General features: G+C 40.4%; 1 protein-coding gene across 2 annotated transcripts in view; it reads left to right on the top strand.

Annotated features, from left to right (window-relative positions):
- tmeff2a (transmembrane protein with EGF-like and two follistatin-like domains 2a) overlaps window positions 1–27,484 on the top strand; it is a 202,854-nt gene that overhangs the window by 63,035 nt on the left and 112,335 nt on the right. For both annotated transcript variants that reach the window (XM_034693327.1, XM_034693326.1), the window contains exon 3: window positions 12,812–12,941. In XM_034693327.1, the coding sequence (XP_034549218.1) occupies window positions 12,812–12,941 (130 nt within the window). The remainder of the gene's footprint in view (window positions 1–12,811; window positions 12,942–27,484) is intronic.

Raw genomic sequence — 27,484 nt, 5'->3', positions numbered from 1 at the left:
TTTTTTGTTTTTTCTGTGCAAAGTGCTCTGACGGTGGATGTGTTAGCTGTTTCGTCTGTGTGTCTCTGTGTGTGTTTGTGTGTATGTGTGTGATGCAGCGATCCCAGGCAGGTAGAGAGACAACAGGTCCTGGCTGCAGTCCCAGTGCTTAGCTTTTAGAAGTCAGATGAAGAGAGTTCTGGGTAGGCAGAGCCACAGCAGCCCCTGCAGGAGGTTTGTGGAAGCAACATTTCAAGTGACAGAGAGCCGAACGGGTGTGAAGGGACATTAAACTGCAGGGGAGAAGGATGGAAACTTGCTTATGTGCAATTAAGATGCTGCAAAATGTAACTCTGAAGAAGAGGAATGTATGATGGAGTGCTCTTACATTCACCAGCATGAATACACAATGATACATTCTCCTCTTTGTGTCCTCTTAACCTTATGAAAGCTGCTATTATCTTGAGAGCAGCAGGTTTAATATTTTCTTTAATGTGAGCTGGATTAAACTTAGAATATTCTTTTCTCATCATGTCAATATAAGAGATGTATTCTTTGATGAAGTGTTGCAGGATGACTTTAAAAAACCATGAGCAGAGCATGAGCAAGACAACCTTTTATGTTGCTGATTTAGGAGTGAAGTTTTAGAGAGACAGAAATACTTTTTGTTAAGAATCAAGAATTAAAATCACATCATTTTGTAATAAAATGAAGCTAACTCAAGTGTTTAACAACTGCAGCAGTGTTTGGTCTCGTAAGGGTTGGGCGCTCAGTGTATGAGACAATATAACATTTTTTTTAAATTGATAAACATTGCCTGTCACACTCAGAGTCCTGATAATATCCTGACCACTTAAGGAAATTCAGATTGTGACGTTTTGGAGATTTGCCCTTCACATAGGAACCCTGCAGCTGGAGACCTTCAGGAGGGAATTCACAGAGAATGGATTGCACCAATAAGCTCTAGACATCATCTGGAAGTCCAGTTCACAAAGCATATGGTACTAAAGATCAAGCTTGTTGTCATCATCACCGGAAAGTTTGAGTGTGACATCTTTTGTAACTACTACGGCAGAGTTACATCCATCGCTCAGCAGATTGGAAACTGTTCCCTTTGACTGTGCGTGACTGTGAATTATACATTTTTTGAATGAGGCTCATTAGAAAAGATTGAGGCTTGTTTTGCCCCAAATTAATCCGACGATGGCTTTTTAAATGTATGCAAAGAACACAGGCACACAGTGGATCTTTTTGTTCTGTAGCACAGCTTTTGGTGCATTGAGCCCTTTCCATGTGCTGTGGGAATTAGAAGGTGTCTTTCGGCTCACTTGCACGGGTTTAGTGGGTGCAAAAGCAGTGCAATCCTTTTTTAAAGCAGTCCCTCAGTGTCACTGCACTCTCAAAACGTATCTGTTTGGTATGTGTGGGGGGGGGGGGGGGGGGTCTTCAGGAATGATGACTGTTGTTGTTGTTTTTTTGCATCTCTGTAGCTTGAAAATGTTTCTGTAACACAGACAACAGTAGAAATCGTAATACAGTCAAATGACAAGCAGTAAAGAGTATAAAGCAGCAAAACTCAGCTCAATGTGAATGTCATCACGCCGCCCACTGGCTCACTGTAAATGTTCCAGACTATTACCTGCTGCGTTCACACATCTCATCTCAACTTTAGAAGACATTTGCGGTCAGGTGTGCACCCCAGCCGTACATTGCTGAGTGCAGTGCATGAGTGAAAGGGGTTAAAGTCATCCCAGTCACACAGGGGAACACATGCAAGCACACATACATTGGGTACCATAGCCACTTCTGCAGTCCCTGTGCTCTTGGTCAGGACACTACCCGACTGTCCAGTCTTTGTCACAGCGGAGGTGTGGGGCAATGTCTGCGACTTTTCAAAAGCCGAGCCAGCGGGCACATAAGGCCGTGCCATATGGCCCTGGCTGGCCAATGGCCCCCACTCCCACTGTCTGCAGAGAGCTGTGGAGGATCAAATTTTCTCACCGTCTGTCTCATTCACCCCCCTCCTCTCATTAACATACTCACTTCATTTCTCCTCCTCCCAAAGCTTTCCTCAAATGGCCTCACATTTCAAACTGTAATCTCAGATCTTTTCTGGCACCTTTGTCTTCTTCCATTTACATTTAGCTGACAGTCATCTGGGCTGACTTACAGTAAAGTGCAACAGCTGACGGAGCTGATATTTGCAGACTGCAGACATCACACGCTGCAAGTAATCAAGGAATCCAAGGATCAAAGCTGTGGCACCCTGACAATGACTAAAACAAGAACGCCTTTGTCTCCAATATGGTCATGTGTACAGAGGAAGTGCTGGGAGACGAAATGTGCGTCAGTCTGAACAGTAAAGTCTGTGACTTTGGCTCCTTGCAATCAAGTCAACAGAAGCTGGAGATGAATAAATGAGAACTCAGCAGCAAAGCGTTTTTGTTGGACTGTCTTATTTACCAAAATAGTCAAAAGCCCAAAGTGTTCTGTGTAAAAGCATGAAGGCAAAGTGATGGCAGAGCTTTGTGGCCATGCTGTAGCACAATCTCAATGTAGAGAGAGGCTTACGTGAACACAGAAGGTAATAATCCAAGCTGTTAACAGCAAGCAAGTGGGCATGATGGTGATGATCTATGCATTGAACAGTTTCTCTGCTCTAGTTGCCTGTACATCATTTTCCACAGGGATGCATGATATATCAGGCAATTAGGTCACCAATACAGGGAATATTCTATTATACTCTACTATTCTGATAATTCAGCTAAGAAAATGTGGATATATATTCACCTTTTATGGAATATGTTTGTTTTTTGTTATAGCCCCACTTTAGTTAATATACATCATGCAAATAATTAGAGTTAGGCATGGTAAGTTTAGAATGCCAATATAAGATCATGTGCTCCCTGAATATGAGCCTTTTTCATCCTCAGGTGTGCATAAACTACACTTTTAAAAATACAGAAGATGCTAAAAAATAATCAGTAATCTCATAGGTTTTTTGCTTTCAGGAGCAGATTGTTTTTTGGTTGTTAGTATTAGCTAATAAACATCTCTTCTTCATCCTCCTCACTCTGCCAGCTCCACATGGAAGCCCTCCCTCCCCCAAACCGGAGTGTTTCATGACCATTGTGTGTTTCATGTGCAGGGGACTTGACACAGTGCTGTTCTTTTGGCATGTTTCCTCTCTCTGATCCTCAATTGTCCATGGTTAATGTGGGAGTTAGCATGTCAGCAGATGGTTCACAAGTCATTTACAGACTTTTGGTGGACTTTTGTAAATTTTGCCTTTTTTCAGGTCGTCAGTCATTTTTCGTGGTCGCCTAGAGCAGGGGTTCCCAAACTCTTCAGCACGCGACCCCCAAAATATAGGTGGCAAAGACTTGTGACCCCCACTGTCCCTTAAAGTAGTAAAATGTTGCTTCATACTTGATTTACTTCCTAATTCAAAGTCAGACCTGCTGCTACTGATCCATTTGTTAAATAACTGTTAACTAACACTGACCCTTACTTTAGGAGTCATCCTGCAACAAAGGAAGGCAGGAAACTAATGAAATGTACAATTTTTGTCTATATTTGTAAAATAATGGGTAAAATAAGCAAATTCAGATTACTTAAAATTAAAAAAAAAAAACCTGGTCTAGAGGAGTTCAAACTGTAAGAGAGTCAATCAATCAATCAATCTTTATTTGTATAGCGCCAAATCACAACAAACGTTATCTCAAGACGCTTTTACAAACATAGGAGGTCTAGACCACTCTATGTCAAATTATGAACAGAGACCCAACACCAAGACAGGGTAAGACTCAGTCTGACCCCACCTTAATCCATCATGAGCATTGCACATCGCAGTATTTAGCTAGTTACAGTGGTGAGGACAAACTTCCTTTAACAGGCAGAAACCTCGAGCAGAACCAGACTCATGTTAGACAGCCATCATGCCTCGACTGAGTTGGGTCTGGAAAGACAGATAGAGGGGAGTAAGAGAGAGAAGTGATAGTGATGAGACGAGTAGTAGAAGCTGTTGCCGCTGGAGTCCAGCACGTCCGTATCAGCTGGAGTCCAGATCGTCCACAGCAGGAGGACGTCTACGGCAGCTCAGAGGAATCTACAAGACAATGGAGCTCAGGGACTCCAGAAAGGTCTATGGTTAGTAACTTTAATGGGACAGGCAGAGTTAAAGTAAGTGATGAAGGGGTTGGGGGGAAGAGGGTGAGCTAGGATCCCAGTGTGTCAGTGTGCCAGTTCCCCCGGCAGTCTAGGCCTATAGCAGCATGACAAAAGCTGGTCCAAGCCTGATCCAGCTTAACTATAAGCTTTATCAAAAAGGAAAGTTTTAAGTCTACTCTTAAAAGTAGAGAGGGTGTCTGCCTCCCGGACCCTGACTGGTAGATGATTCCAAAGGAGAGGGGCCTGAGAACTGAAGGTTCTACCTCCAACAATAATACTCTTCTGCTGTGAGGGACAGATGAGGAAGGGCGAGTTGAATGTTTAGACATTTTCAGTTTCAGTAGTTCATGTGCAGAAGGTGGCTCTGGTCTCATACTTGAGATCTATCTTTACTTGAACTGATAACATATACACACAACATGCTTTAAGAGACACATAGGACACTGTATCCTCCTTTCTACCCACATTTGATTTGCACTCAGCCACATCTACTGTCTTACACCACCTCTGATAAGGCGGAGGCTTTGAATCACCCATCCTCTCATCACTCCGCTTTTCCACAGGGTTGAAAGCCAAATACTGGGTATGATCAAGAGATGGGGTGGGGGGGGGAGTTTTCACAGAAAAGAAGGCGATCTTAAAAGACACCCGCAGGGCTCTGCTGGGCAGCTTTCCCTTCCGTTGCATCACGCCTGGCATAAAGTGGGAGTCCCCAGGTTAAGAACAGCCTGAGCCAGCTGGGAGAAAGAGTGTGGGAGAGGGGGAGTGGGGAGGGAGGGGGGAAGACAGAGGAAGGATAGAGGATGGTAAAAAAGCACGGGCCCTGCAGTAAGCTATTCCAAGCGCCTTTGTGGGGTTGCCATTTTTTCATTCTCTCTCGCTCTCCTTTGAGGGGATTTTCTATTCCTCTCCCTCACTCTGTCCCCATTTCTTCTTCTCTTTCTGTTTTTTTTTTTCATTTTATGATGTTCTTTTTTCGCCGTGATTTCCTGAGGCACTATGGTTCTTTTTTGTCATGCCAGGTTTGTTGAGCCAGGGCTCTGTCTTTGTGTCTCCATCTCTCTCTTTCTGCATCTCACTTCTGTATTTTCTTCACCTTTATTAGCCCTCACTCCTCGTCTGTCTCACTCTCATCCATTTTCTTTGACTTCTTCTCCGCCCTGAGCCCAATCCTACTCATAAACTTTGTCTCTCGTCTTCTCTGCGGGCTCTTTCCTTCCTGCGTCTCAATCCCTTTGATCAAGATCCAGCGTGCACTTTCTCTTTCAATCCGAGCCCCTCCTCCTCCTCCTCCTCCTCCTCCTCCTCTTTTTACTCTCCTTTGTGTGTATTATTTCGTATTTTTCTCCCCTTAGCGGGTTAAAATCTGTGTTCACACTTGATCGTTGTGATGCTCCCGGGCTCTTGAATCGATGGCGTGGTTTTATTTGAGCTTCTGCTCGGGGCCATCAGACCTTGTGTGTGTCTCAGATGACATTCACACTAAAGCAGCTAAATTGGGATGTGCAGTTAATGTGTGAAAATGATGTGTGTAAACTGATGTTTCTATACTCAAACACCCAGGAGAGAGGGAAATGACTTCTTCTGTTCCCAAAAACATAACTTCAAACCAAGCCTCGGCACAAATTAGGGCATAAATGCATTACTCTGCTGACTCTGACCTAGCGTAAACTCCCGAGGATCAACAGCAGTGTACTGTCCTTACACAGCCTCACTCACCAGCTTCACTTTCTTCACTTAGAGCTCTCGTGAGTTATATGTTTTGGGTTTTTTCACCTTTTTTTTTTAGAGAGGATAGGACAGTGGATTAAGCAGGAAATGAGGAGAAAGAGTGGGGGAATATTATGTGAGAAAGGGGCCTTAAAGCTGGGGTTGGCAGTCTTGGAAAACTAGCATGAATTTGAATGTAGCATTTCCTCAGGACTCCGTCTAACCCCTCCCCTCCTCCCTCAGAGCTCCTCCAAAACTAATTATCCAAAAATGTAAAAACCAAAAAAATCCCAATAATTTTATTTTTATTTTCATTATTAACTCCATTACTAACCATTTAAATCAATATTTAGTGCAGTGGTGTTCTTTAATTCTAACAGATCTTGGTTTAATGAGGATAACTCACTTGTTTTTAATGAAAATTCATTCATTAAAAGGGTGTGTGTGTATGAGTGGGGTGAAATCATAGTCTGTAAAAAATATGGACGTAGGATCCGTGACGTCACCCATCTGTTTCTGAAGAGCTGTTTTGAGACCAATCGGCTGCGGCAGCCATATTGCTTCTGTCGAGCCAGTGTGACGTAAAGAGGCGGGCTTTGAGCCTCCTAGCCAACAGCTGCAGTGTTCCTGCAGGCAGCTGTGCCTCTCATTGGAAGACTAGTAATCTCAATATCTTCTAAATTACGGAATTAGAAAAAAATTCACCCCCCTCACAGTGAGAGGACATCTAGAAATTAGCTATTCAGACTACACTCATCTTTTGTACCAGGCTGTAAACATGTTTATTAATGCTGCAAAGATCGTCCTTTTCCCATTCATGTGTATGTGACTTCCGGTACTTCCGGAGCCAGCCTCAAGTGGATCCTCGATGAACTGCAGCTTTTAACACTTCCGCATTGGACTCATATTTTTAGACCGGAGGTTGCCGCTTGGGTGAAATATGTCACACAGTTCCAAAGAAACAACAAGTATTTCACACTTCTGACCTCTTTTAGTCGGGTCAAATTGACCCACAAACAGTATATTTAGAAACATACAGGGGGGGGGTTGCAAATATGTGAAATCAAACATTTTCATTGTATATGTTGATCAGGCTAATTAAGCCAAGCAGAAGAAGTTTCATGCCGAAAAAATACTTTTAACAATTTTTGGGGGATTTTTGAACTTTAAAAAGGGTCAATTTGACCCGCAACTCAACAGGAGGGTTAAGGGATGTAGCGTCAAGGATGTATTCTGAACTACAGGTGTGACAACGAGCAGAGAAGACACAAATGTGTCCCTTTCTGCATACCGTAGTTGCACCTCTGCAGTGTCTGCCTGCTTTCTACTGCCACACTGATGGAAAACACCACAGCTCTTTTAAACGACACATTTCACACACAAAACCCTCCCAGACAGCTCAGCTGACAAGTCAAAAATAACATACCCTTAGGGTCAGACAATTAGAATATTAATATCAGTGCTTTGAGTTTGAGCTACCACCTATGAGCTAGGCATACAGGGCGCAGCTAATCATACTGACGTCAGCAGGAAACGTCATCACAAAAGCCGACCAATCGTTATTTTGGAGCGAGCACATCGCTGCTGACCCGTGGATGAAACACTTAGAGCTGTCTCCTTCCTCCATGTCATGGTTTCAGGCTAAACTGGTGAAGCAGTGAAGCATTTATTTGATTAATACATGTAAAGAAGAAGATTCCATTGCATTCATGTAATTCCCAAATCAATACACTGGTAGGAGTGGATATACATTGATCACATGGACTTATATACTGTTCTAAAATGCAAAATAACAGAATTTTAAAATGCACAATTAAAAATGCAATTAACAACAATTGTGCTTGCTTCACCATCTCTGTTTTTTTAAATACATTTCTATACTTTGGATAGAATTGGATGAAAAATGATTATTTCAGCACTTGAGTCCTGAGAGTATGAAGGTATCAGTACTTACATGTTCACTTTAGCTGTTCACAGGATCAACCTGTTTCTAGTATAAATGTAGTTTAAGTATTCTGTGCCTCTAAACGTGGACTTGCACATGAGTTCGTGCCCCCACATACTCGCGTCCCTCCATGAGAGCCTGGTAGTGTTCTGCAAGGGCACAGACAGATGATTGTGCCCAGAGAGCGCAGATTCCAGGTCAATCCATTGGGGACTAAGAGGCAAACAGAAGAGGAGACAAAGAGCCATGAGCTCCTTAGCCTTGCTCCTTTGGGGGCTCTCAAACAAGCCCCTTGTCCTTGTGGTGTCACACCCAGCAGTGTTCACACACTCCCTGCTCTTCAGCACTTTAAAACTTTATCAGGTTGTCGGCTGTGACCACAGAGCGACTTCTCCTTCAGACCCTGACTCTGGCAGCCTTTTCTTCTTCTCAGGGAAACATGGGGAATATTTCTCGATTGAATAATCACATTTGTTATTCAAGCGGTGTAGCAGCAGAATCAATATCAAATCAGATGAATATATTTCTTCTGCAGCCCAAGAAGAGGGGCTTAGACTGGTCCCATCAGTCATATGAAAAATCTGGAAATTCTCTAAATCCAACAAACCATGTGGAGAAATGAATGAGTAATGTTCTCCTCTGACTTAGCAGCTATTGTGCTCAGTGCCCTTGAGCAAGTCACTTAACCTGCTCCTGCTCCAGTGGAGCAACAACAGAGCTAAGCAGCTGGAGAGGGTGGCCACTTTTCTTGAGATATATGCAGCAGGAACATGACCCAACCGAAAGATAGGGAGCAGATCTTTGTTGCTTAATTAAAACAAAATGATTCATGGAAAATTAAGATAATAAACGGGAAACAACAGCAGATATAACCACACTCGGGCGGCAAGTCCATTTACCATTTACACTCAAATCCTATGAGTCATATGAGCTCAATGACTAAATATGTGTGGGCTCTTAATTACAATGTGATGTTTGTCATTTAAAGGAATAGATATCATGCTGACTGGGGAATGACAGAAGGTATGTTCAGAGACAACAAGTCCAGCATGATCAGGGAAAAAGTTCACTGCTTGAAAAGATGGCCGCTGATATTATTCATCTTAAAGCAATATAAATACAATCCTTGACAATATCTCTGCCCTATTATTATCACCACTTCATTTCACTTTGTGTCAGCAGACTCTTTATTTAAATGTGATGATAATCTCTCTGGACCCAATATTTATTTCTTCTCTCAGCTCGGAGTTTGAACATTAAAGTATTCCTGCTCTGTAACATCCTCTGTTGTTGTCTGTAATAAAGGGACGTGGAACAACAGGGATCTTTTTGTGTAACTCCAGAATAGTTTTTCACTCAGTGCATTTCTGCTTTGTCTTCTACCACACACTCCTACCCCGGCATTCAGCTGAATGAAGTAGGAGGGTGTCTCCAAATACATGAAGGAAATGAAAGCTTTATGAATTCAAACAAAAGGACCTTCTTATATCCTCTAACTGCTTTGCTCTTTAAAGGTTGAAAACAAGTGGTGTGTATTCAAAGTAGTTTTCTTTTTTACTTCTCTTTTCAAAAAATACTACACATGTTTTTTCATGATGAGTTTATGGTTGTGTTAGTTGTTGGGAATATCCTATTTTTTGATTCAACAAAAAATGACTCCAGAATCCGCAGAGATTGGACAGAAACATAAAGTATCTGTTCTACATATTTGATTTATACAATAAGATTACTGAAGTGGAGTTGACCGTTAACCAGGGGCGTGTCTAACTCTACCTCTGAACAACACAACTGATGGTCTCAAACACATTAAGAAGGCAAGTCATTCTACAGATGAACTCTTGACAAGGCTCATGTTCATTAGAAACTATTCCAGGAGACCACTTCATGAAGCAGACTGAGAGAACACCAAGAGTGTGCAAAGCTGTCATGAAGGAAAAAGGGGGCTACTTTACAGAATCTAAAATATAAAACAGATTCTGCTTTCTTTAACCCTCCTGTTATGTTTGTTTCTCATGAAGAGCAATATGTTCCTGGGTATTTAGTTATCCAAAAGTATCAGAACCCCAAAAAATCCCAATAAAGACTTTTTTTAAATCTCATTATTAACTCCATTACAAACCATTTAAATCAATTTAGTGCAATAGTGTTCTTTAATCCTCACAGATCATGCTTCAATGAGGATATCTCATTTGTTTTTAATGAAAATTCTTGTTAAAACTTCTTTAAATGTACATTGGAACAACGTAAATATAAATACAATAGTTTTAAACAGATTTTATTTTATTTTGAATTTTAAATTATTATTTTTTTAATGAAGTGATGTTGATAAATTAACACAACACCTCTTCTGTCACATGGTGCCCAGATTTTTAGGCAGTTTTTTAGCTGGTTTGGAAGGCATATATGGCCTAAAATGTGAAATGAACTATTTTGATTTTATATGTTGATTTCAACAACAAGTTTTTGACACTTCTGACCCTTTTTAGCTGGGTCAAACTGACCCACAAACAGTATATCTATAAACATACAGGGGGGGTTGCAAATATGTTGATAATAATAATAATACATTTTATTTAGAAGCGCCTTTCAGAGCACTCAAGGTCGCTTTACAGACAGATAAAAAACACAATAAATAAAACAACACGATAAGATAAATAAAAACAACAAGCAAAGTAACACCAAGTTAAAAATGAAGCAGTGGAAATTAATCAGGGAATGCAGTTTGAAACAGATGGGTTTTGAGTTTTGATTTGAAGAGGGGTAGTGAGTCAGAGTTTCGGATGTCCGGTGGGAGTGAGTTCCAGAGTTGGGGAGCAGAGCGACTGAAAGCTCTGCTCCCCATGGTGCTGAGACGGGCAGGGGGCACAGAGAGGTGGAGGGAGGAGGAAGACCTGAGGGAGCGAGAGGGGGTGACGATGTGGAGGAGATCAGACAGATACGGGGGGGAGAGGTTGTGGACGGCCTTGAAAGTGTACAGGAGGATTTTGAAATTGATTCTGAGTTTGACCGGTAGCCAGTGGAGCTGCTGGAGGATGGGGGTGATGTGGTGAAAGGAGGGGGTTCTGGTAATGATGCGGGCTGCAGAGTTTTGGACCAGTTGAAGTTTATGGAGGGATTTGTGAGGGACACCGAAGAGGAGTGAATTACAATAATCGATACGGGATGATCAGGCTAATTAAGCCAAGTAAAGACGTTTCATACCGAAAAAATACTTTTAACTTTTTTTTTTTACTTTAAAAAGGGTCAATTTGACCCACAACATATCAGGAGGGTTAACCCTTTTGTGTTCATTCACAGTTTGGGTGCCTTCAGTTTTAATCTAGTGTTTAAAATAATCAGCATAAATAAAAACCATTGAATGAGAAGGTGTGTCCAAACTTTTGACTGGTAGCATGTGTTGAACATTTGGGTACTGACACATTATAATAATAATAACACATCTTATTTATACTGCACTTCTCAAAATCTCAAAGACACTGTACAATTGTTACAATCAATACAAGCAAGGAACACAAATCAAACAAAACAAATCAGCAGTACAATCAGAAATGAAAAGCTAACTTAAAAAGGTGAGTTTTTCATAGAGATTAGAATGTTAAAGGGGAGCAGTTTTGGATATGAGTGGGGAGAGAGTTCCAGAGGGTGGGGGCGGCTATGAAGAAGGCTCTGTCCCCCCAGGTTGGGTGCTTGGTTCTGTGAGGTGGAGACAGGTGGTTGGCATGTGAGGAATGCAGGTTACGCTAGTTGTTTTAACACTTTGAATTGTGACTTTATACAAACATTTTTTTTTTGAGTCCTTAAAGGGGACATATCACGCTTTTTTCATCAATATATATTGGTCTAAGAGGTCCCCAAAACATGTATTTAAAGTTTATGCTCAAAAAAACACTTTGAAATCAGATTTTGGTCTGCCTGAAAAACCCTCTTCTTCAGTCCTCCTCAGAACACTCTGTTTTCTCTCTGACCACGCCCCCTCAGGAAGTGGATGTGCCTCGGCTCTCCAGCACGTTGATCTAATGTTTACATGTTGGCTGAATATGAACGGCTGCTCACAGACCTGCGTTACTTCAACCCTCTGAGTCTGATCCTGACGGAGAGGCGCATGTAGCAGGACCTTTCTGAACCATTGGTCACAGATTTAGTGTTTCTTGTTGTTTTATTTGTCAGTATGTAGACATGTGTCTTGGTACACAGCTACAGCTACAGCTACAGCTACAGCTATAGCTATGAACATATAGCTATGTGGCTATGCTAATTAGCGCTAGAACTTATCCATGACAAATAAAAATCATCCACTAGATCTTCAAATCTGCAGACGTGGGGAGTAAAACCGACCTTTGTGTTTATTAAGACAGCCTACAACTAGCATGCCTCCCTCCTAAGCTCCTTGTTAGCACACATTTGTGCAGGTAATGAAAAACGGGGGAGGGATTCAGTATTATTTTATACAGTCTATGGGCTGAACAAGCTCCGAGCTCTGACTCCGTGACAGACCGGATATTGTTGTTACGTAACAAAAACACTGAAGTCTGAAACGGCTGGTTTCACACACATTTACAGAAAGGTGGAGAAATCAGAACAGGGGCAGAATGGATTTTTTTCATTCTCGGGGGGGTTTGTAGACATGCCAGGGAAACATATTTCAGGTAAAGAACCATTAAAAAGTAAATTTTGCATGATATGTCACCTTTAACATAACATCTCTGGATACCATTATGTTGGCAGTCAGAATAGACATCATTAGTGGAGACAGTAATGGTAAATTAATTATATTCATTCATGCTACCCCTGCATGAGCCCCAGTTGGTCCACCCCAATCAAAAAAGTCTACACACACCCTTGCTGTTAACACAACCTCATCTTCAGTGTGTTAAAAAAATACCAAACAGTGTTCAGTGGGATCATACCAGTAAAACACTTCTGTCTCATCTCTATCTTTTCCTAAAACCTCAACGTGACTCTTACATGTCCTGTCTTCTAACCTGTATTCTCCTCTCCTGTCTGCAGTGCAACAATGACTATGCCCCTGTATGTGGCTCCAACAATCAGAACTACCAGAACGAGTGCTTCCTGCGCAGAGATGCCTGCAAGCAGCAGTCTGAAGTACTTATCGTGTCAGAAGGCGCCTGTCCTGCTGGTATGTACATTTACATTATGGCACCCACATAGCTGTATACACAAATACACACACACACACACACACACACACACACTCGCAAACACAGGTGCAATCAAATTCGAATGCTCATGCAGGTAAACACACAAGCAGAACAAACGCCTTGACAGCAGTTTGTAAGCATGTATACGATACAAAGAGGGTGTAAAATTGTGTGTTACAAATACAAACCTCTCATACATGTAAATATAATTTTAAAATGCTACATACAGGAAAACTCTTCCCTTCTTAAATATCATTTATACATGCAAACGCTTCCAGTAGATGTGATTCACTTATTACATAGATGCATTACTTCAAAGGAGATGCAGAAAATGCACAGTGATGAAATTGCTCGAGGTGACAGTCTGATGTAATTTTCTCAAGTTTAGTGCAACAAGGGTAACTACAATGACAGTGACATACATTTTCATTTAACAGACGACGATTTCATCATATGCAAACAATGTCCTCTGAAGAATAAGAAGCTAGCATTGGCCCAGAGGCATGTTGAGAAATGTACGCTGTTAAACAAGTTAATTATACAGTTGGTTTAAAATTAGTGTGTTAAACAGAAAGTAAAAGGAGGCTTGACAGCTGTGACCTTTTGTTATGTAATATTTAAATAAGTGTCAAAATGCATAAATTGGAAATACTTGCCAAATTGTCGTAGGTAGTAACTGTAACATTGTTGCCAAGAGGCATGCTCAACAAAGCAGAAAATTGAATGACTGAATCACACATCATCTTGATGGCTATTTCATCTTTTTTCAAGGATTGTGTCGACATTTTGTAGTCTTTTATCTTCTTCAAAAAGCACTTGAATTAATTCTGTAAGGGATCCAGTGAAAGCCCTTACATTTTTTTCAAAGAAATCCTTACATGTTTTATAACTAGGGTGCATGACAGGACAAAAGAAATGCACACCGCTATGTTTTCATCAACAATGCAGAGAACAGGAAATGTTCTCCAAATGAATAAGATAAGATACTCCTTTATTTGTCCCACAACGGGGAAATTCACAGAGTTACAGCAGCAAACAAGAAGGTGTACAGTACAAGAATTTCATCGAGAATATATATATAAAAAAATTGTCCATCAGAGACGACAGCTTGGCCATAATTCTCCTGTCAGCCACCACCTCCACAGGGTCCAGGACTGAGCTGGCCTTCTTCACCAGTTAGTTCAGTCTTGCTCTCCTGAATCCTGTCCACAGCAGGTGAAATCCTTCCAATGTGGCGTTCATGTCCAGTTATAGCTCTGATAGCATGATGCTACTCTGCCAGTATTCCCTCTGATGCTGGGTTAGCTCGTCCACCTTATTGTACATAGATCTTACATTCCCCATAACAGTGGGTGGAAGGACAGGTCGATGTAGTCTTTTTTAGCTTGCACCTCAGTACCAGCACGTCATCCTTGCCTCCTTCTCCTCAGATCGCAGGGAACATTGGGCCTAGCATCGTTTAGCATCGACATGCTACAGGCTGCTAACAGCTGATCTCATATGTAAACAATGCGACCATGGTCACACAGGATCTCCAGGCACACACAGGCACAAAAATAGTAAAAACACCACTGCAAACGTAGCCAGTTTGGTGTCCATGGCTAACAAATGAGTCATTAAAAAGACATGACAGGCTCCAGATACAAAGAGAACTAAACAGATGTGAAAAAAAAGTTGGAAAAAGAACAACAAAGAGAGAGCTGCTGCAACAAGCAGCCACTCGAGCGGCGCTTATTCAACCAACAAAGCAGATTCACTGAACACTTCTCATTTTCCAAAGATATATTAGTTTCATAGAGTTTCATTTGGTTAAAGGACCAGATAAAATCCACCTTACAGTCACAAGTTAGGTTTGAAGTCCTTTGGTTTTGACTAACAAATTAAAAGGTTGACAATTGAAAGACTTTTCCAGTTAATGGTTTGAATTTAAAACGGTCCAATAGTTTTTGTTAAGATGCCAAACAGTATTTCCATCAGATTCATTGTTAGGCATGCTGACATGCACAAGATGGTGACATACAAAACATCTGTATTAGAGCCATGTTACATAACCTTGTTTACCTTTTTCAGTCAGTATCATGAGTCTCACAAAGCACCTTATCAAGCAGTATGCTAAGCTAGCTGAAGCAAAAAGAAGTAACGTTAAAGTCACTTTCCCAAGTAACTCATTACTGTATTAATCCAGTAACTCAGTTATTCAATTATTATTTGTAAGTAGTAACTAGTGATTATAACTAAGTACTCATTTCTAGTATCTTGCCCAACATTGGACAAGAGTCACAAAGAGCTTTACATCAACAAAATACAATCAGAAATAAAACATAAATACATTACACTGAGCCATATCATAAAAGTTATGAATGACCAACAATGCAATAACCATGTACAATAAAATCAGATTATTCACTGGATTAGAATGAATGAGCACGATCAGCCATGGACCATTTTTAGCTGCTGCGGTAGCACTTTACAATAAGGGCCCCTTGATTAGCGTTAGTTAATGCATTATTAAGCATTAATTAACAGTTTAATAATAGTTTAATAATCGTTATAATGTATTACCTAACATTCACTAACACATTAGTTAATCCATTAATAAGCAGTTAATTAATGTCCAGTGCTCAGAGTTAATTAATACATTATTACGCATTAATAAAAGTTACAAAACTTAATTAGTTAACCATTAGTGAATGCTTTCTGGACCCTTATTGTAAAGTGTAACACATGCATCACTTAAGTAACACATTATAAATGCTAAACTGCCTCATAAGCATTACTTAACCATAATTAAGCATTAGTGAATGCTTTTTGGACCCTTATTGTAAAGTGTAACACATGTATCTCTTAGGTAACACATACGTTGAAGCAAAATGAGTTGAAATGTAGTTGAAGCAACACATATAAAGAATTCAACACATTTTATTTAGAATAAAACAGATAATCACAGATAACATCTCAACTGGCACGGAGAAGTACGGTGGCCCTGAGAGCTCACAGCACTGCAACTTAAGAAAACACATGCAAAAAGACAAAACACAAGAAAATTAAGAAAACATCTTCATCAATTTGACAACACATGCGCAGCATTTAGAAAACGCGATGCAAAGACCACAACACAATACATTAGAAAAACACGCTGCAAATAAACAGCAACACAACAGAAGTGTTTCCAGAGGACACTCAAAAGTGATGCACACGCTTATGCTTATGCTTATGCTTATGCTTATGAGGCAGTTTAGCATTTATAATGTGTTACTTAAGTGATGCATGTGTTACACTTTACAATAAGGGTCCAGAAAGCATTCACTAATGGTTAACTAATTAAGTTTTGTAACTTTTATTAATGCTTAATAATGTATTAGTTAACTCTGAGCAGTGGACATTAATTAACTGCTTATTAATGCACTAACTAATGTGTTAGTTAATGTTAGGTAATACATTATAACAATTATTAAACTATTATTAAACTGTTAATTAATGCTTAATAATGCATTAACTAATGCTAATTAAGGGACCCTTATTGTAAAGTGTTACCGCTGCTTTTTGAAAACTTAAAGTCAGTGTGCAGAACGTTTAAAGGTTTGGTGCTATTACCTCTAAAGCATGATCACTATGAGTCTCAAGGGGTGTCTGTGGGACAGACAGCAGGTTTAGTGAGTTGGACCTGAGGACCTTTACGGATGTTTTGAAGAGACATTTGCTCTTTTGTAGTGAAACACAAGACAGATAAAGTAAAGGAATATGTATAAGACAATTATATACAGTAAATGTTCAGGACAGCAGGTAAACAAGGCGCTCATCAGCTCGCACCACGTGAGCTAATTAGGAGCTGATTAGCATTTTGACAATCACAGCTTCAGTTATAAGCATTAAGCAGGATATTACAATAAGAGCCACGGATTGCTGCATGCTAATTTATTAGAGCAATACTATTCTCTGACATATTGAGTGTTTCTCAGTCGAGTAGTTTATGAGCACACTGCTATATTGGTTACAAATTAGCGTTTGCCTTGCCATGTTTCCTGTAACTGGTTTGCTAATTATTTTATTGACATAAACATGTGCGTCTATGTCATAGTGTTACAAGCTAATGTGCACCTCTTCCATAAGTCTACTTGTGTGTAGAGAGATAACTCATTGATCACAATATAATCAGTGAGTCTCTTCTTTAGAGCCTTTCTCTGTTGCCAAGATTGTTGATAGCAAAACAACAGAGGATCCTGTAGAAAGGCTCAGTAATCTTTACATTATCATGATCTTATATATCATCATTATGTTGATCTTGCCATTTCCAGTGCAAACACCGTCACTGCCGCCGTCGCCCTCCAATCGAAGTGGAGGAGAAACAGTGTGAATACAAAAAGATAAGCTTTGAAATGATTGCATGTGAATAAACAAACAAGTTAGTTTTATTGAAGCTATGTCGACTGTGATCTTTTAAATGATCACGTCTTATCACTAAAAGGATAAACAAATGTAAATACAATTAGCCTGGTAAATCGTAACTGTGTGTAAACAGACTGAGGCAACCATTAAACATCCACAAGAATCAACAGGTGAGGTGATAAGTTGACTTATAAATCAAGTCCTACACACAGCCTCAGCTACTGCTTGATATGTTGTAGAGAGACATAAACATTTTGTTTTGAGACATTCTCTTTTAAAATGCTTTTTTTCCCCAATGTTTTCATTGATGTCATCAGCCACTGTTTTGGTCTTTCCTTTGACCTGAAAGAAAAATCACTGTGTGCAATCATATGTTATTTGTATTTTTTGGGGGGGAGGGGGCATTTTGCCTTTACTGATAGGACAGCTAAAGAGAGACAGGAATTATGGGAAGTAGAGAACTTGGGGTCAAACTAGAAACCACTGCGATGAGGACAATAACCTCCTAAACCTCTGGGCTGAAGGCCTCTCGTGTGTGTAGTAGCCTCACATAGGCTAATGGGGATTACAGTTTGCAGATATAGTTTGGTGTCTAAGCTGCTGAGTGGGCGACTTCAGTGGGAAAAGGTCAGCTACCTTGTTATAGGAGTTGTGAAAAAGAGCAGCACTACTTTGGGCACACAGTACTATAAAGATAAAGGTTCCTCATCATAAAAGTTTGTAACTGTTTTATTAATTCACTCTAAATGCAGTCGTAAAATAAAGTCCTCATAAAAATGACCTCCTCTGATTGTGATGACAAAGCATAAGCATCGTCTCTTTTACATATCAGTCATTCTGTTAAACTCTTAGCATTCTTTGTGTACACACAGCCATGAAGGAAGCTTGGGACATTCATAATGAAAATGACCAACCTGATGGAAATAATCTGTCTAATCTAATGATTAATGTAATCTGGTATGATCCATTTATACTCCTGCAGAAGGAGGGGGTGATTTCTCCCCCATCTGGTCTTTATTTCATTACAACATGTGTAATTAGGTTCGGCCTGTGTAATGTGTTTAATCCTATGATGACAAATCCAAATGGATGAGGATATACTTCAGCAGTAAAAAGCATCCTCTGATGCCCACAAAGGAATTCCTTTTGAACCTCCCAATTAGTGAGTCATGTTCTGTATAATGTGCTTAGTTATGAATGAGTGAATCCACTTGCTGTTTCTGAAGCCAACATGTGAATCACAGCTTAAGCTAAGGTAGGATAGTGCTAGCTTGAGTTGAGTAGTGTCTGACTCAGTTACCCTCAGTGACAGGCAGCTGGCAGAGGTCCATTAAAAGGCCCTCGGATGGACTCTGCTCAGCTCAGAGAACATGCAGAGATGGAGGTGGAAATGTTGCTGCAGTAAGAGAAGTGGTGTCTGTGTGCCAGTAGGCAGTCACATGAAATGTTCAGCCTTTCTCCAAATTGCTTGTCTGTGGGTTGTTTGTGAGGTCCCTCTTAAGACATGTGACAGTGTAAGCCTCAGTGTGTGACACGGCTTTGTGTAGCTGTTGGAGGAGAAAGGGGATAAAGACTCCTTTCTTTCACACCACAAGAAGTACTTTTAAGATCTTAATGCAGGGTTCAAATAAGGGTGTTTTTCTGGTGCAGTCCTCTGATAAACAGATCACTGTAGGCATGCCATACACCAACCCTCTCTTCCAGAAATTGTTTGTACATCAATGAATTGCTTTGCATAATCACTGCCTTGATTATGTTCATGGATAAAGCTTTAAGAGTGAATGAAACACCACATTAATGCAACAACAAGGGTTTACAAGGATGGACAGAGTAGACTGTCTATTCCCATTTTCAAGTTGTCAAGCACTGACTCTTTGTTGAGGCACCTTTGTGTTTGATCCAGATGCACAGGACCCTGTGTCACTTCTAAATGAGACACACTGGGCTTTATGCTACAGGTAGTCTAAACTAGTCTGCAGCATCATTGTATTTTACACTGCTGCAAGTGACATTGCATGGAGGGCGAGATTGTCAACTTGGAGCTCAGTCAAGATGAAGGAAAGACCAAAATAACCACGAACCATCACCGAGAAAATCAGGGTGAGACCTGAGATATCAAAGAGTTTTCACATCATATCAGTATGTGAGGTCCTTGAATGATAAATGATACGATATGGATGATAAATCAGTATCTTGATTCAATGTTAATAAAATTAGGATTGATTTGCAACACATTATGTGCACTGACGCAGCGACAGGGGTGTTTGGTAACAACAGGACCAGATGGAAGGAACAGTCTCTTCTGCTATTTTCATCACATTAGACCGGAGGAGCGACTCTGCTCGTGTCAAATGCCCGTAGTTTTATTCAGATTAGATGCTTGATGCAGGAACACACGTCTTAATAGGACTATTTTATTTGGCGTACATGAAAACAGTGAAGTTAGAATCTTTAATCAGAAGGATTTTATTCAGGTTGAAGAAAAACTAAACATGTAAACATGGCTAATTATGTGTTGCTTTTTTATTTTGCCAAATGCTAGATATCTTGATTCCTTGCTGATTTTCACTTAGGTGTGCAGTGATACTTGTTAAACTGAGTTTTACAGTAATGTGATGCTGTTATTGCTGCTCTCTGAATCAGATACAATTTTTCACTTAACTCTTCCTGAGCAGGTATCATGGTAGAATCAACACAAGCTGCATTTTTTAAAGCTTGTTTTGAAGCTCCAGAGAACTGAAACTTTCTGTTGTGGCCAAATACTAAATGCTACGCTATGCTATACTATGCTATGCTATGGTTCACCAGGATTTGAACCCGGGTTGCCCGCTTTGAGGACTATAGCTTCTGTGCATGGATCATGCAACTTAATCAATCAATCAATCAATCAATCAATCTTTATTTGTATCACGCCAAATCACAACAAACTTTATCTCAAGACGCTTTTACAAACATAGGAGGTCTAGACCACTCTATGTCAAATTATGAACAGAGACCCAACACCAAGACAGGGTAAGACTCAGTCTGACCCCACCTTAATCCATCATGAGCATTACACCTCACAGTATTTAGCTAGTTACAGTGGAGAGGAAAAACTTCCTTTTAACAGGCAGAAACCTCGAGCAGAACCAGACTCATGTTAGACAGACATCTGCCTCGACTGAGTTGAGTCTGGAAAGACAGATAGAGGGGAGTAAGAGAGAGAAGTGATAGTGATGAGACGAGTAGTAGAAGCTGTTGCCGCTGGAGTCCAGCAAGTCCGTATCAGCTGGAGTCCAGATCGTCCGCAGCAGGAGGACGTCTACGGCAGCTCAGAGGAATCTACGAGACAAGGGAGCTCAGGGACTCCAGAAAGGTCTATGGTTGGTCACTTTAATGAGACAGGCAGAGTTAAAGTAAGTGATGAGGGGGTTGGGGGGAAGGGGGTGAGATAGGATCCCAGTGTGTCAGTGTGCCAGTTCCCCCGGCAGTCTAGGCCTATAGCAGCATGACAAAAGCTGGTCCAAGCCTGATCCAGCTCTAACTATAAGCTTACCACTGAGCTATTCATGCACCCTGACAGCTGATATGTTAAAGGAAAAATACAACAAATCTTATTCAGTAAGTTCCTAAACCAACAACAGCCTCCACAGATACTTTACCCAGCCCTGAGATTTGAAGAGCTTTGGTCTAAAACATCCCCTCAGATGTTACACTGATTGTGGTGTAAAGTTGGGAAATCTCTATAGGTGATCTTTTGGGGATCTTTTTGTTCTTTAAATTATATATTTATAACATTAAATCCTATACTTTTTATAGCCAATTCAAGGCAACATCTCTAGAATTCAAAGAAATGCATGGGCAGATCTTTACAGCGTTGGAGGGAAACAGGTAGCACAGGATGGACTGTACAGTCTTCTACAGTCGCAAAGCATTTTGTTTTAATGTTGTTTACTCTAAACATCTGTGCCTGGGTTGGTGTAAGATGTTCCAATGGTTTCCACACCTGAAATAGTTTGTGAGGAAGTGATACTCTGATCAAAACATCAATAAACCATGAAGTGAGTCCTTGTGCCATCTGTGAATGCTACTGTATTCATGATATTTCTCTCTGTAGTTTTTCATGGAAACAATCAGCAGAAATAATATGAGTATTATCAGGTCTGTAGTTTGTTTCATAGTTTACCAAAGATCAAAGTTAGACAGCTCTACAGAAAGATGGACAGGCTTCAGTGCAGAACAGAAAATCAATTAACAAAATAACATTAATATTAAAAAACCCCACTCATTTTAACTTTCCTTACTAAAAAAAAAAGTTGTTGTACTGGTGCATTTTTTATAAATAAGACAGTTTTTTAAAGTGAGAGCTGTTGCCACTGGCATCAAATAATATACATTATGAATGGCATCCACTCTCTTTTTTATTCATGCTATAGATCTGTGCAAATCCATTATAAATAAAGCTAATCCAAAGTTATGAAAGCACTGATATCGTGTTATCTAAAGGAGGAGTTCCAAATGCTAGATTTTCATTTAAAAGTTAAACACATGAGATTGCTGTGTGGGAGCTTTCTTACATAACCAAGTGTTACACACAAACCTCTCATGTGGAAAAGTAGGGCAGGCAGCTTCTTCTGAAGCGTTTCCTCCCTGCTTTCTTCACCACTTAGCCATTTAAGTTGATACTCTCAGCTAGCCAAACTTAAAATGAGCGCAGCAATGGAAAAGGTTAGAATATCTGAAATACCAATGATATAAACTCACACTAAGGAATACAAGTGTCATAACTGCTTTACCCAGGCTGCACATGTACTGTCACAAAACCTTTCTCCTCTTTTTTCTTTCTACCTCACCATCCTCCTTTCCACCTTCCAAAATCCCATTAGCACCACAAGTACACAGAGTAATGGATATATGTCAGCCTGCCTCTGCCAATACTTTTCTCCACACCGAGGAGAAAAACATCAGGAAACTGATATCTCTAGGGGAAAGTTTTTGTGAAAAAAAAAATGTAGATGCAATGCTCAAAATGTAACTTTAACACATTTCTTCACATATCAATGGATCAGCATCAAAAAACAGCCTGTTATACTATTTTAATGTTCACAGCAAAGTCCAATTGGGGCTTCTGATCAGATCACTTTTTCATGTGTTTTAATATTAGAACAAGAAGTAAGGGCTGAAATCTGCATAAATTAATAATTTTGGACACGTAACAAGCTTTTAACAACAAAAATAAGAGAGTCTACCTTTGTAAACTTTAGCATCATTGTGAAGATTTGCTGTTGAAGATGTAAAGAAATCTGTTTCTTCAACGTGCTGCCCTTTGTCCGGTCTGACGCCTACCCCACAGCAGTTTCAGGCATTGAACATGGACATACACTACCAGTCAAAAGTTTGGAAACTTTCTCATTCAAGGGTTTGTATTTATTGTAATTATTGTAAACATTGTAGATTAATACTGAAGACATCAAAACTATGAAAGAACATATATGGAATTATTGAATGAACAAAAAAGTGTTAAACAAAGCAGAATCTGTTTTATATTTTAGATTCTGTAAAGTAGCCCCCTTTTTCCTTCATGACAGCTTTGCACACTCTTGGTATTCTCTCAGTCTGCTTCATGAAGTGGTCTCCTGGAATGGTTTCTAATGAACATGAGCCTTGTCAAGAGTTCATTTGTAGAATGACTTGCCTTCTTAATGTGTTTGAGACCATCAGTTGTGTTGTTCAGAGGTAGGATTAGTACACAATGGATAGCCTTATTAAAATAAAAAAGACTAATGGATTCCAAGGCAAAGCAGTGGTCTGCCGAGGAGTCAAGCTGCCGTTGTCCGCCATCGTTGTTGTTGTGAGGGAAAATTCGCGCTAGCGCTGCTGGGAAAAGCGGTCATGTAAATCTGACGTCATGACATGCCTCTTCCAACCAGCTCCGAACCAGCACAAGCCCCAGCCTGGATACAAGTCGGTTCACGTTGGTCAAAAAGAGGTAACAGGGGCTTTAACTAATTATGCTTTAATCAGAGGTTGTTTTATTGACTTCAGAATTGTACAACAGCTCTCTTTTTTAAACTCTGTTTTGGTCTCCACCGACTAACTGTTGGAATTACATTGCTTTTAATGCCCTGCTTTGTTCACCAGCTCTTTTTGTTTGCCATTTGGTTCTGGGCATGTAGTTTGCTCAGGCTATTAATCCAAAACCAGGGGGCCTGCTACAGCTGGACAGTGTGTTGATGAAAGCTGTGAGTGTGATCCAAAACTGAAAAGTCACTACAGACAAAAAAGAAATTACCAGCATTTATATATTCATTAAAAGTTGATCATAAGTGTGGAAGTTATTCACATATAGAATTTCATAGATCATCTCTGTCACCAGCTCTATTCTTGTTTACTGTACAAGCCAGACTTCCAGAACCACCCCTCCCTCCATGTTTACTGATCCAAGCCGCCACCTGACTGCTCAGTGTCACGTGCTCTCATTAACCCTCTTAAACGATGCCGAGGCCAAGAGGCCAGACGTTTCAGACTTCTTTCAGTCCAAACAGTAAACAGGAGGCCTGCTGAGGTGCCAGTTTCATGCTAAGTGACAGCACTGAGGCATAGGCAAACACGATTTCATATCATAGCCTTCTGTTTTTTGTCCCCAAGGAAAAGCATTTTGTATTGGCTGCTGCAGAAAAGCATGCACAGTATAATACCATGGAGGTTTAAATTTGTGACATCTTACAAAGTGGGGTATTTGAACCATTTATTGACTTTTCTGAGGTAACATCTGTCAGATGAAGAAGCAAATTTGCACCTCCTCTTTGTAGTCCCAGACCATTCCAGTCTTTATTACCTCTGTGTCACCAGCAGATAAGGAAGTTCTGATTTAAAAGTCGATAACAGGGAGAGCTCTCTGAGGTACAAGGCCAGTAAAAGCTGATGAGCACTGGATGATACTGCTTTCTTATTACATCAAACGCTAGCCCAGCACAGTGAGGAGTAGTTAAGCATTAGCTTAGCCAAGTGAAACAAACCAAGCAGTCTATTTCTCCCATAGGAGAGAGTGTGAGGCTAAAGCAAGCGCTAACAAAGCAATTTCCCTCTCAGTTCCCAAAGTGAACAGTGTAACTTCCAGGAAGTCATTAAACAGGAAGGTGGAAGAGAGTTTAATTGACACATTGTTAAAATGTTGATGACATGTTTAATCACCATTTTGTCGCTTTACAATCCCTGAGCACTGAAAGACGACAGGAGCCATATGTTTGGATGATGATTTAAGAAGCACACTCCGGGTAATCAGTAGACCCAGGGCTAAATTACTATCAGAGTAATGGTGTCAGTAAAATCTCACATAAAGTACAGGAGTCTTCAATATGACACCAATTCTCTGTGTATGAAAAGAAATCAATGTATCTATTGATAGATACTTAAATATCTTTAAGTTATAGATATCTAACAAGTTATTGATCTTAGGGAAGACTTTCTTTGACTCGCCTCTGCTCCATGGAGGTCAGAGGTCAAAATGAGCCATGGATGTGCGCCCCAGAGGGAATTATAGGTCTTTCTCAAGGACGTTTTAGATTCGGGCAACCCTGCAACACTCTTACATAATCACTTTGATTATTCCACAGAAATCCTGCAATCATCCAACACTCAACAGAACCTGTTTTTTGCTATATCTGAGCATGACATTAATAGAGCAGTCACAGTCAGGAAAAGAACATGGTTATAGTTAATAAAAATGCTAATTTAAATTACAGCTCCATTCAGTACCATCACCTCCATACCCTGATTTCCCCCCTCTTACACTTGCATGGCACTATATGGTTTAAATTGAACATAAATCATGCCATGCAGAATGGTCTAATATACACATCATTCTTCAGGAAACCTTGCTGGTTGGGACTTTGAAGCACTTTCTAATGGCTATCAGAGAGGAAACCTCAGCAGTTCTGTCAAATTACAATGTGATATACTGATGGCTGGAGGGTCCACCAATTCAGAGATTCCAATTTGGGATCCCTGTTCTATGCAGAAAGATATTTGTGCCAGTAAGATAGTTAAGATTCCTGCTGAATCATGGGATCCACCAACCCCTGTGGCCAGCAGATTAAAAACTCATGTTTCCTACTGAGCTGAAAATGTTCCTATCAAATTATGCCTTGGCGGAACATAAGTTCAAAGGTGCAAAACTTGCTCTTCATATCCCTAGACATCTCATTTAGTCTCTACAGTGAGTAGTTCTGAGGAAATGTAATTCAGATTTGAAAATCAGAATTCACAGCTGAGCTTTGAAGAAGTGTGATGGAAAAAAACTGCAAATGGGTTGTGTAATCAAGCTATGTCAACTGCATACTGTGTATGCATTTATCCACTGGAGGGGTTAGATATTTCTGCAGGAGGGCACTGTGGCACTCCCTGCCTGCTGAATAAAGTCACTGGCAATGTGTTTCAAGAAAATCATTTACAGTTGAAGAATGCCCTGTAGAATATACGCTTTATTTTCCCTGAATTACTCAAAAGTCGTTTAAGACACAGAACTGCTTACCATGCAGCCGTGTATTCTGCTGGTACTTGAACCGAGCCTTAGGTAAACTGCTCACTGCTTATTGACAATTCTTGATGTCCAGAAGAAATGTGTAAGTAGAGCAGTCCTGTCTCACTTTGAGGAGGTTACATTACCTGATTTTCAGGATAAAACATTCTGTGTTAATGCCAGATTGTATTTTACTTAATTACAACAGACCATCACAATGAGATGAGTCAGGCCTGAGGTCAACAGATCAGAGGTTTTCAGAGGCCATTGAAGACAATATGGATGAGGACAAGCTCATTGGAAACCGCTGGTTCTGTAATCACTGCAGCAACTCCTCGGTCTAATGACTCAAGATTTCTGGGGCTGCTAAGACTGTTTATAAAATGGACGTAATGTCGCTCTGCTCGAAGTGAGGCCGCCACAAGAACTGCTCCCCCTAGTGGCTGGCTGCAGTATAGGTCAAAAACTCTGTCTCCCTCATTCATTTGAATGGGGCTGCAGTCAAACTTTAAAAAATAAATACACTTGGGGCCCGATCTACTAAAGGTTTGCCTGTACAAAAACACGTGCAAACTTGATAGCGCGCGCAAAGCTGACGTACTAACCGGGAGCAAATGGGATTGCGTCTGTCAAATGAGCAAAATAGCACTTGCAAATCATTTAGCGTGTTTGTCTTCATGAATATGCAGAATACATGTAGATCATCAGAACGCACAAAATACTGGGAGGAGGAGATGCAAATGTAATCATTTAGCACACACAATGTGATTTATCAAACCTGAAGCAGATAGCGAGCGCTGTTTTTGCGTCTATATTTAGCACGTTTGAAAGGCAGGTGCAAACTGGCACAGCGTTACGCACACATGACTGCGGTCATTGTAAAGCTCATCATAACATCGCTTTACAACATGCCCGCAAAAGCTGGGCTTACAAGCATTACTACATGTTTTAGTCAATCAAACCAAGAGAACAAAATAATAATAATAAAACAACACAAATTCAAAGCAGTTCAGCACCACGGATAGCGACCGCATCATTCTGACACCTACTTTAACTTTTTCATATAATGAGTGCACAGTAGGTCACTGTATCAACAGATATACAGTTTAGTCAAATTGGCACAGCGGCTCACATCTTCACATACAAACACAAAATCAATATGAAGTACTCGGCCTACTCACCACTGTTTGGACGAGTCTTAAGCTCCGCGGACTTGTCCACGATGCACTGTATGTCCATTTTCTTTGATCTGTCATTCTCAATAAATAACATGACATGTCCACTCAGTCTATTCTGTCCCATCGTGCTCATCAAGGGGTTTTTAGTTAGTTTTAACTTGGAGAATGAGCGCTCACTGAGCTGCACCAGGCAGCTCTGCGTAACTCCTCATCTCGTGCTTGCAGCAGTGTGTTGGGGTGAATTGACTCAAACATGTTCCCAGTTCCATTTAAGCTGGTGAATCTTTGGGACAGTTGCTGGATGATGATATCAGGCATTAAAAACGTTCACCCGAAAGTTGCTCCCTGGGACAGTGAGGTGACTGTCTTCATCCAAGTGAAGCCTAACTTTTCTAGAGCAAGAGTGTCAGACTAAGCCTCATCAAATCGCTCTCTAAACTCCATCAAAACACTGATT

The sequence above is a fragment of the Notolabrus celidotus genome, chromosome 10, assembly GCF_009762535.1.
Source record: "Notolabrus celidotus isolate fNotCel1 chromosome 10, fNotCel1.pri, whole genome shotgun sequence".
Classification (NCBI taxonomy): domain Eukaryota; kingdom Metazoa; phylum Chordata; class Actinopteri; order Labriformes; family Labridae; genus Notolabrus; species Notolabrus celidotus.
This window is presented reverse-complemented; position numbering and strand designations above follow the sequence as displayed.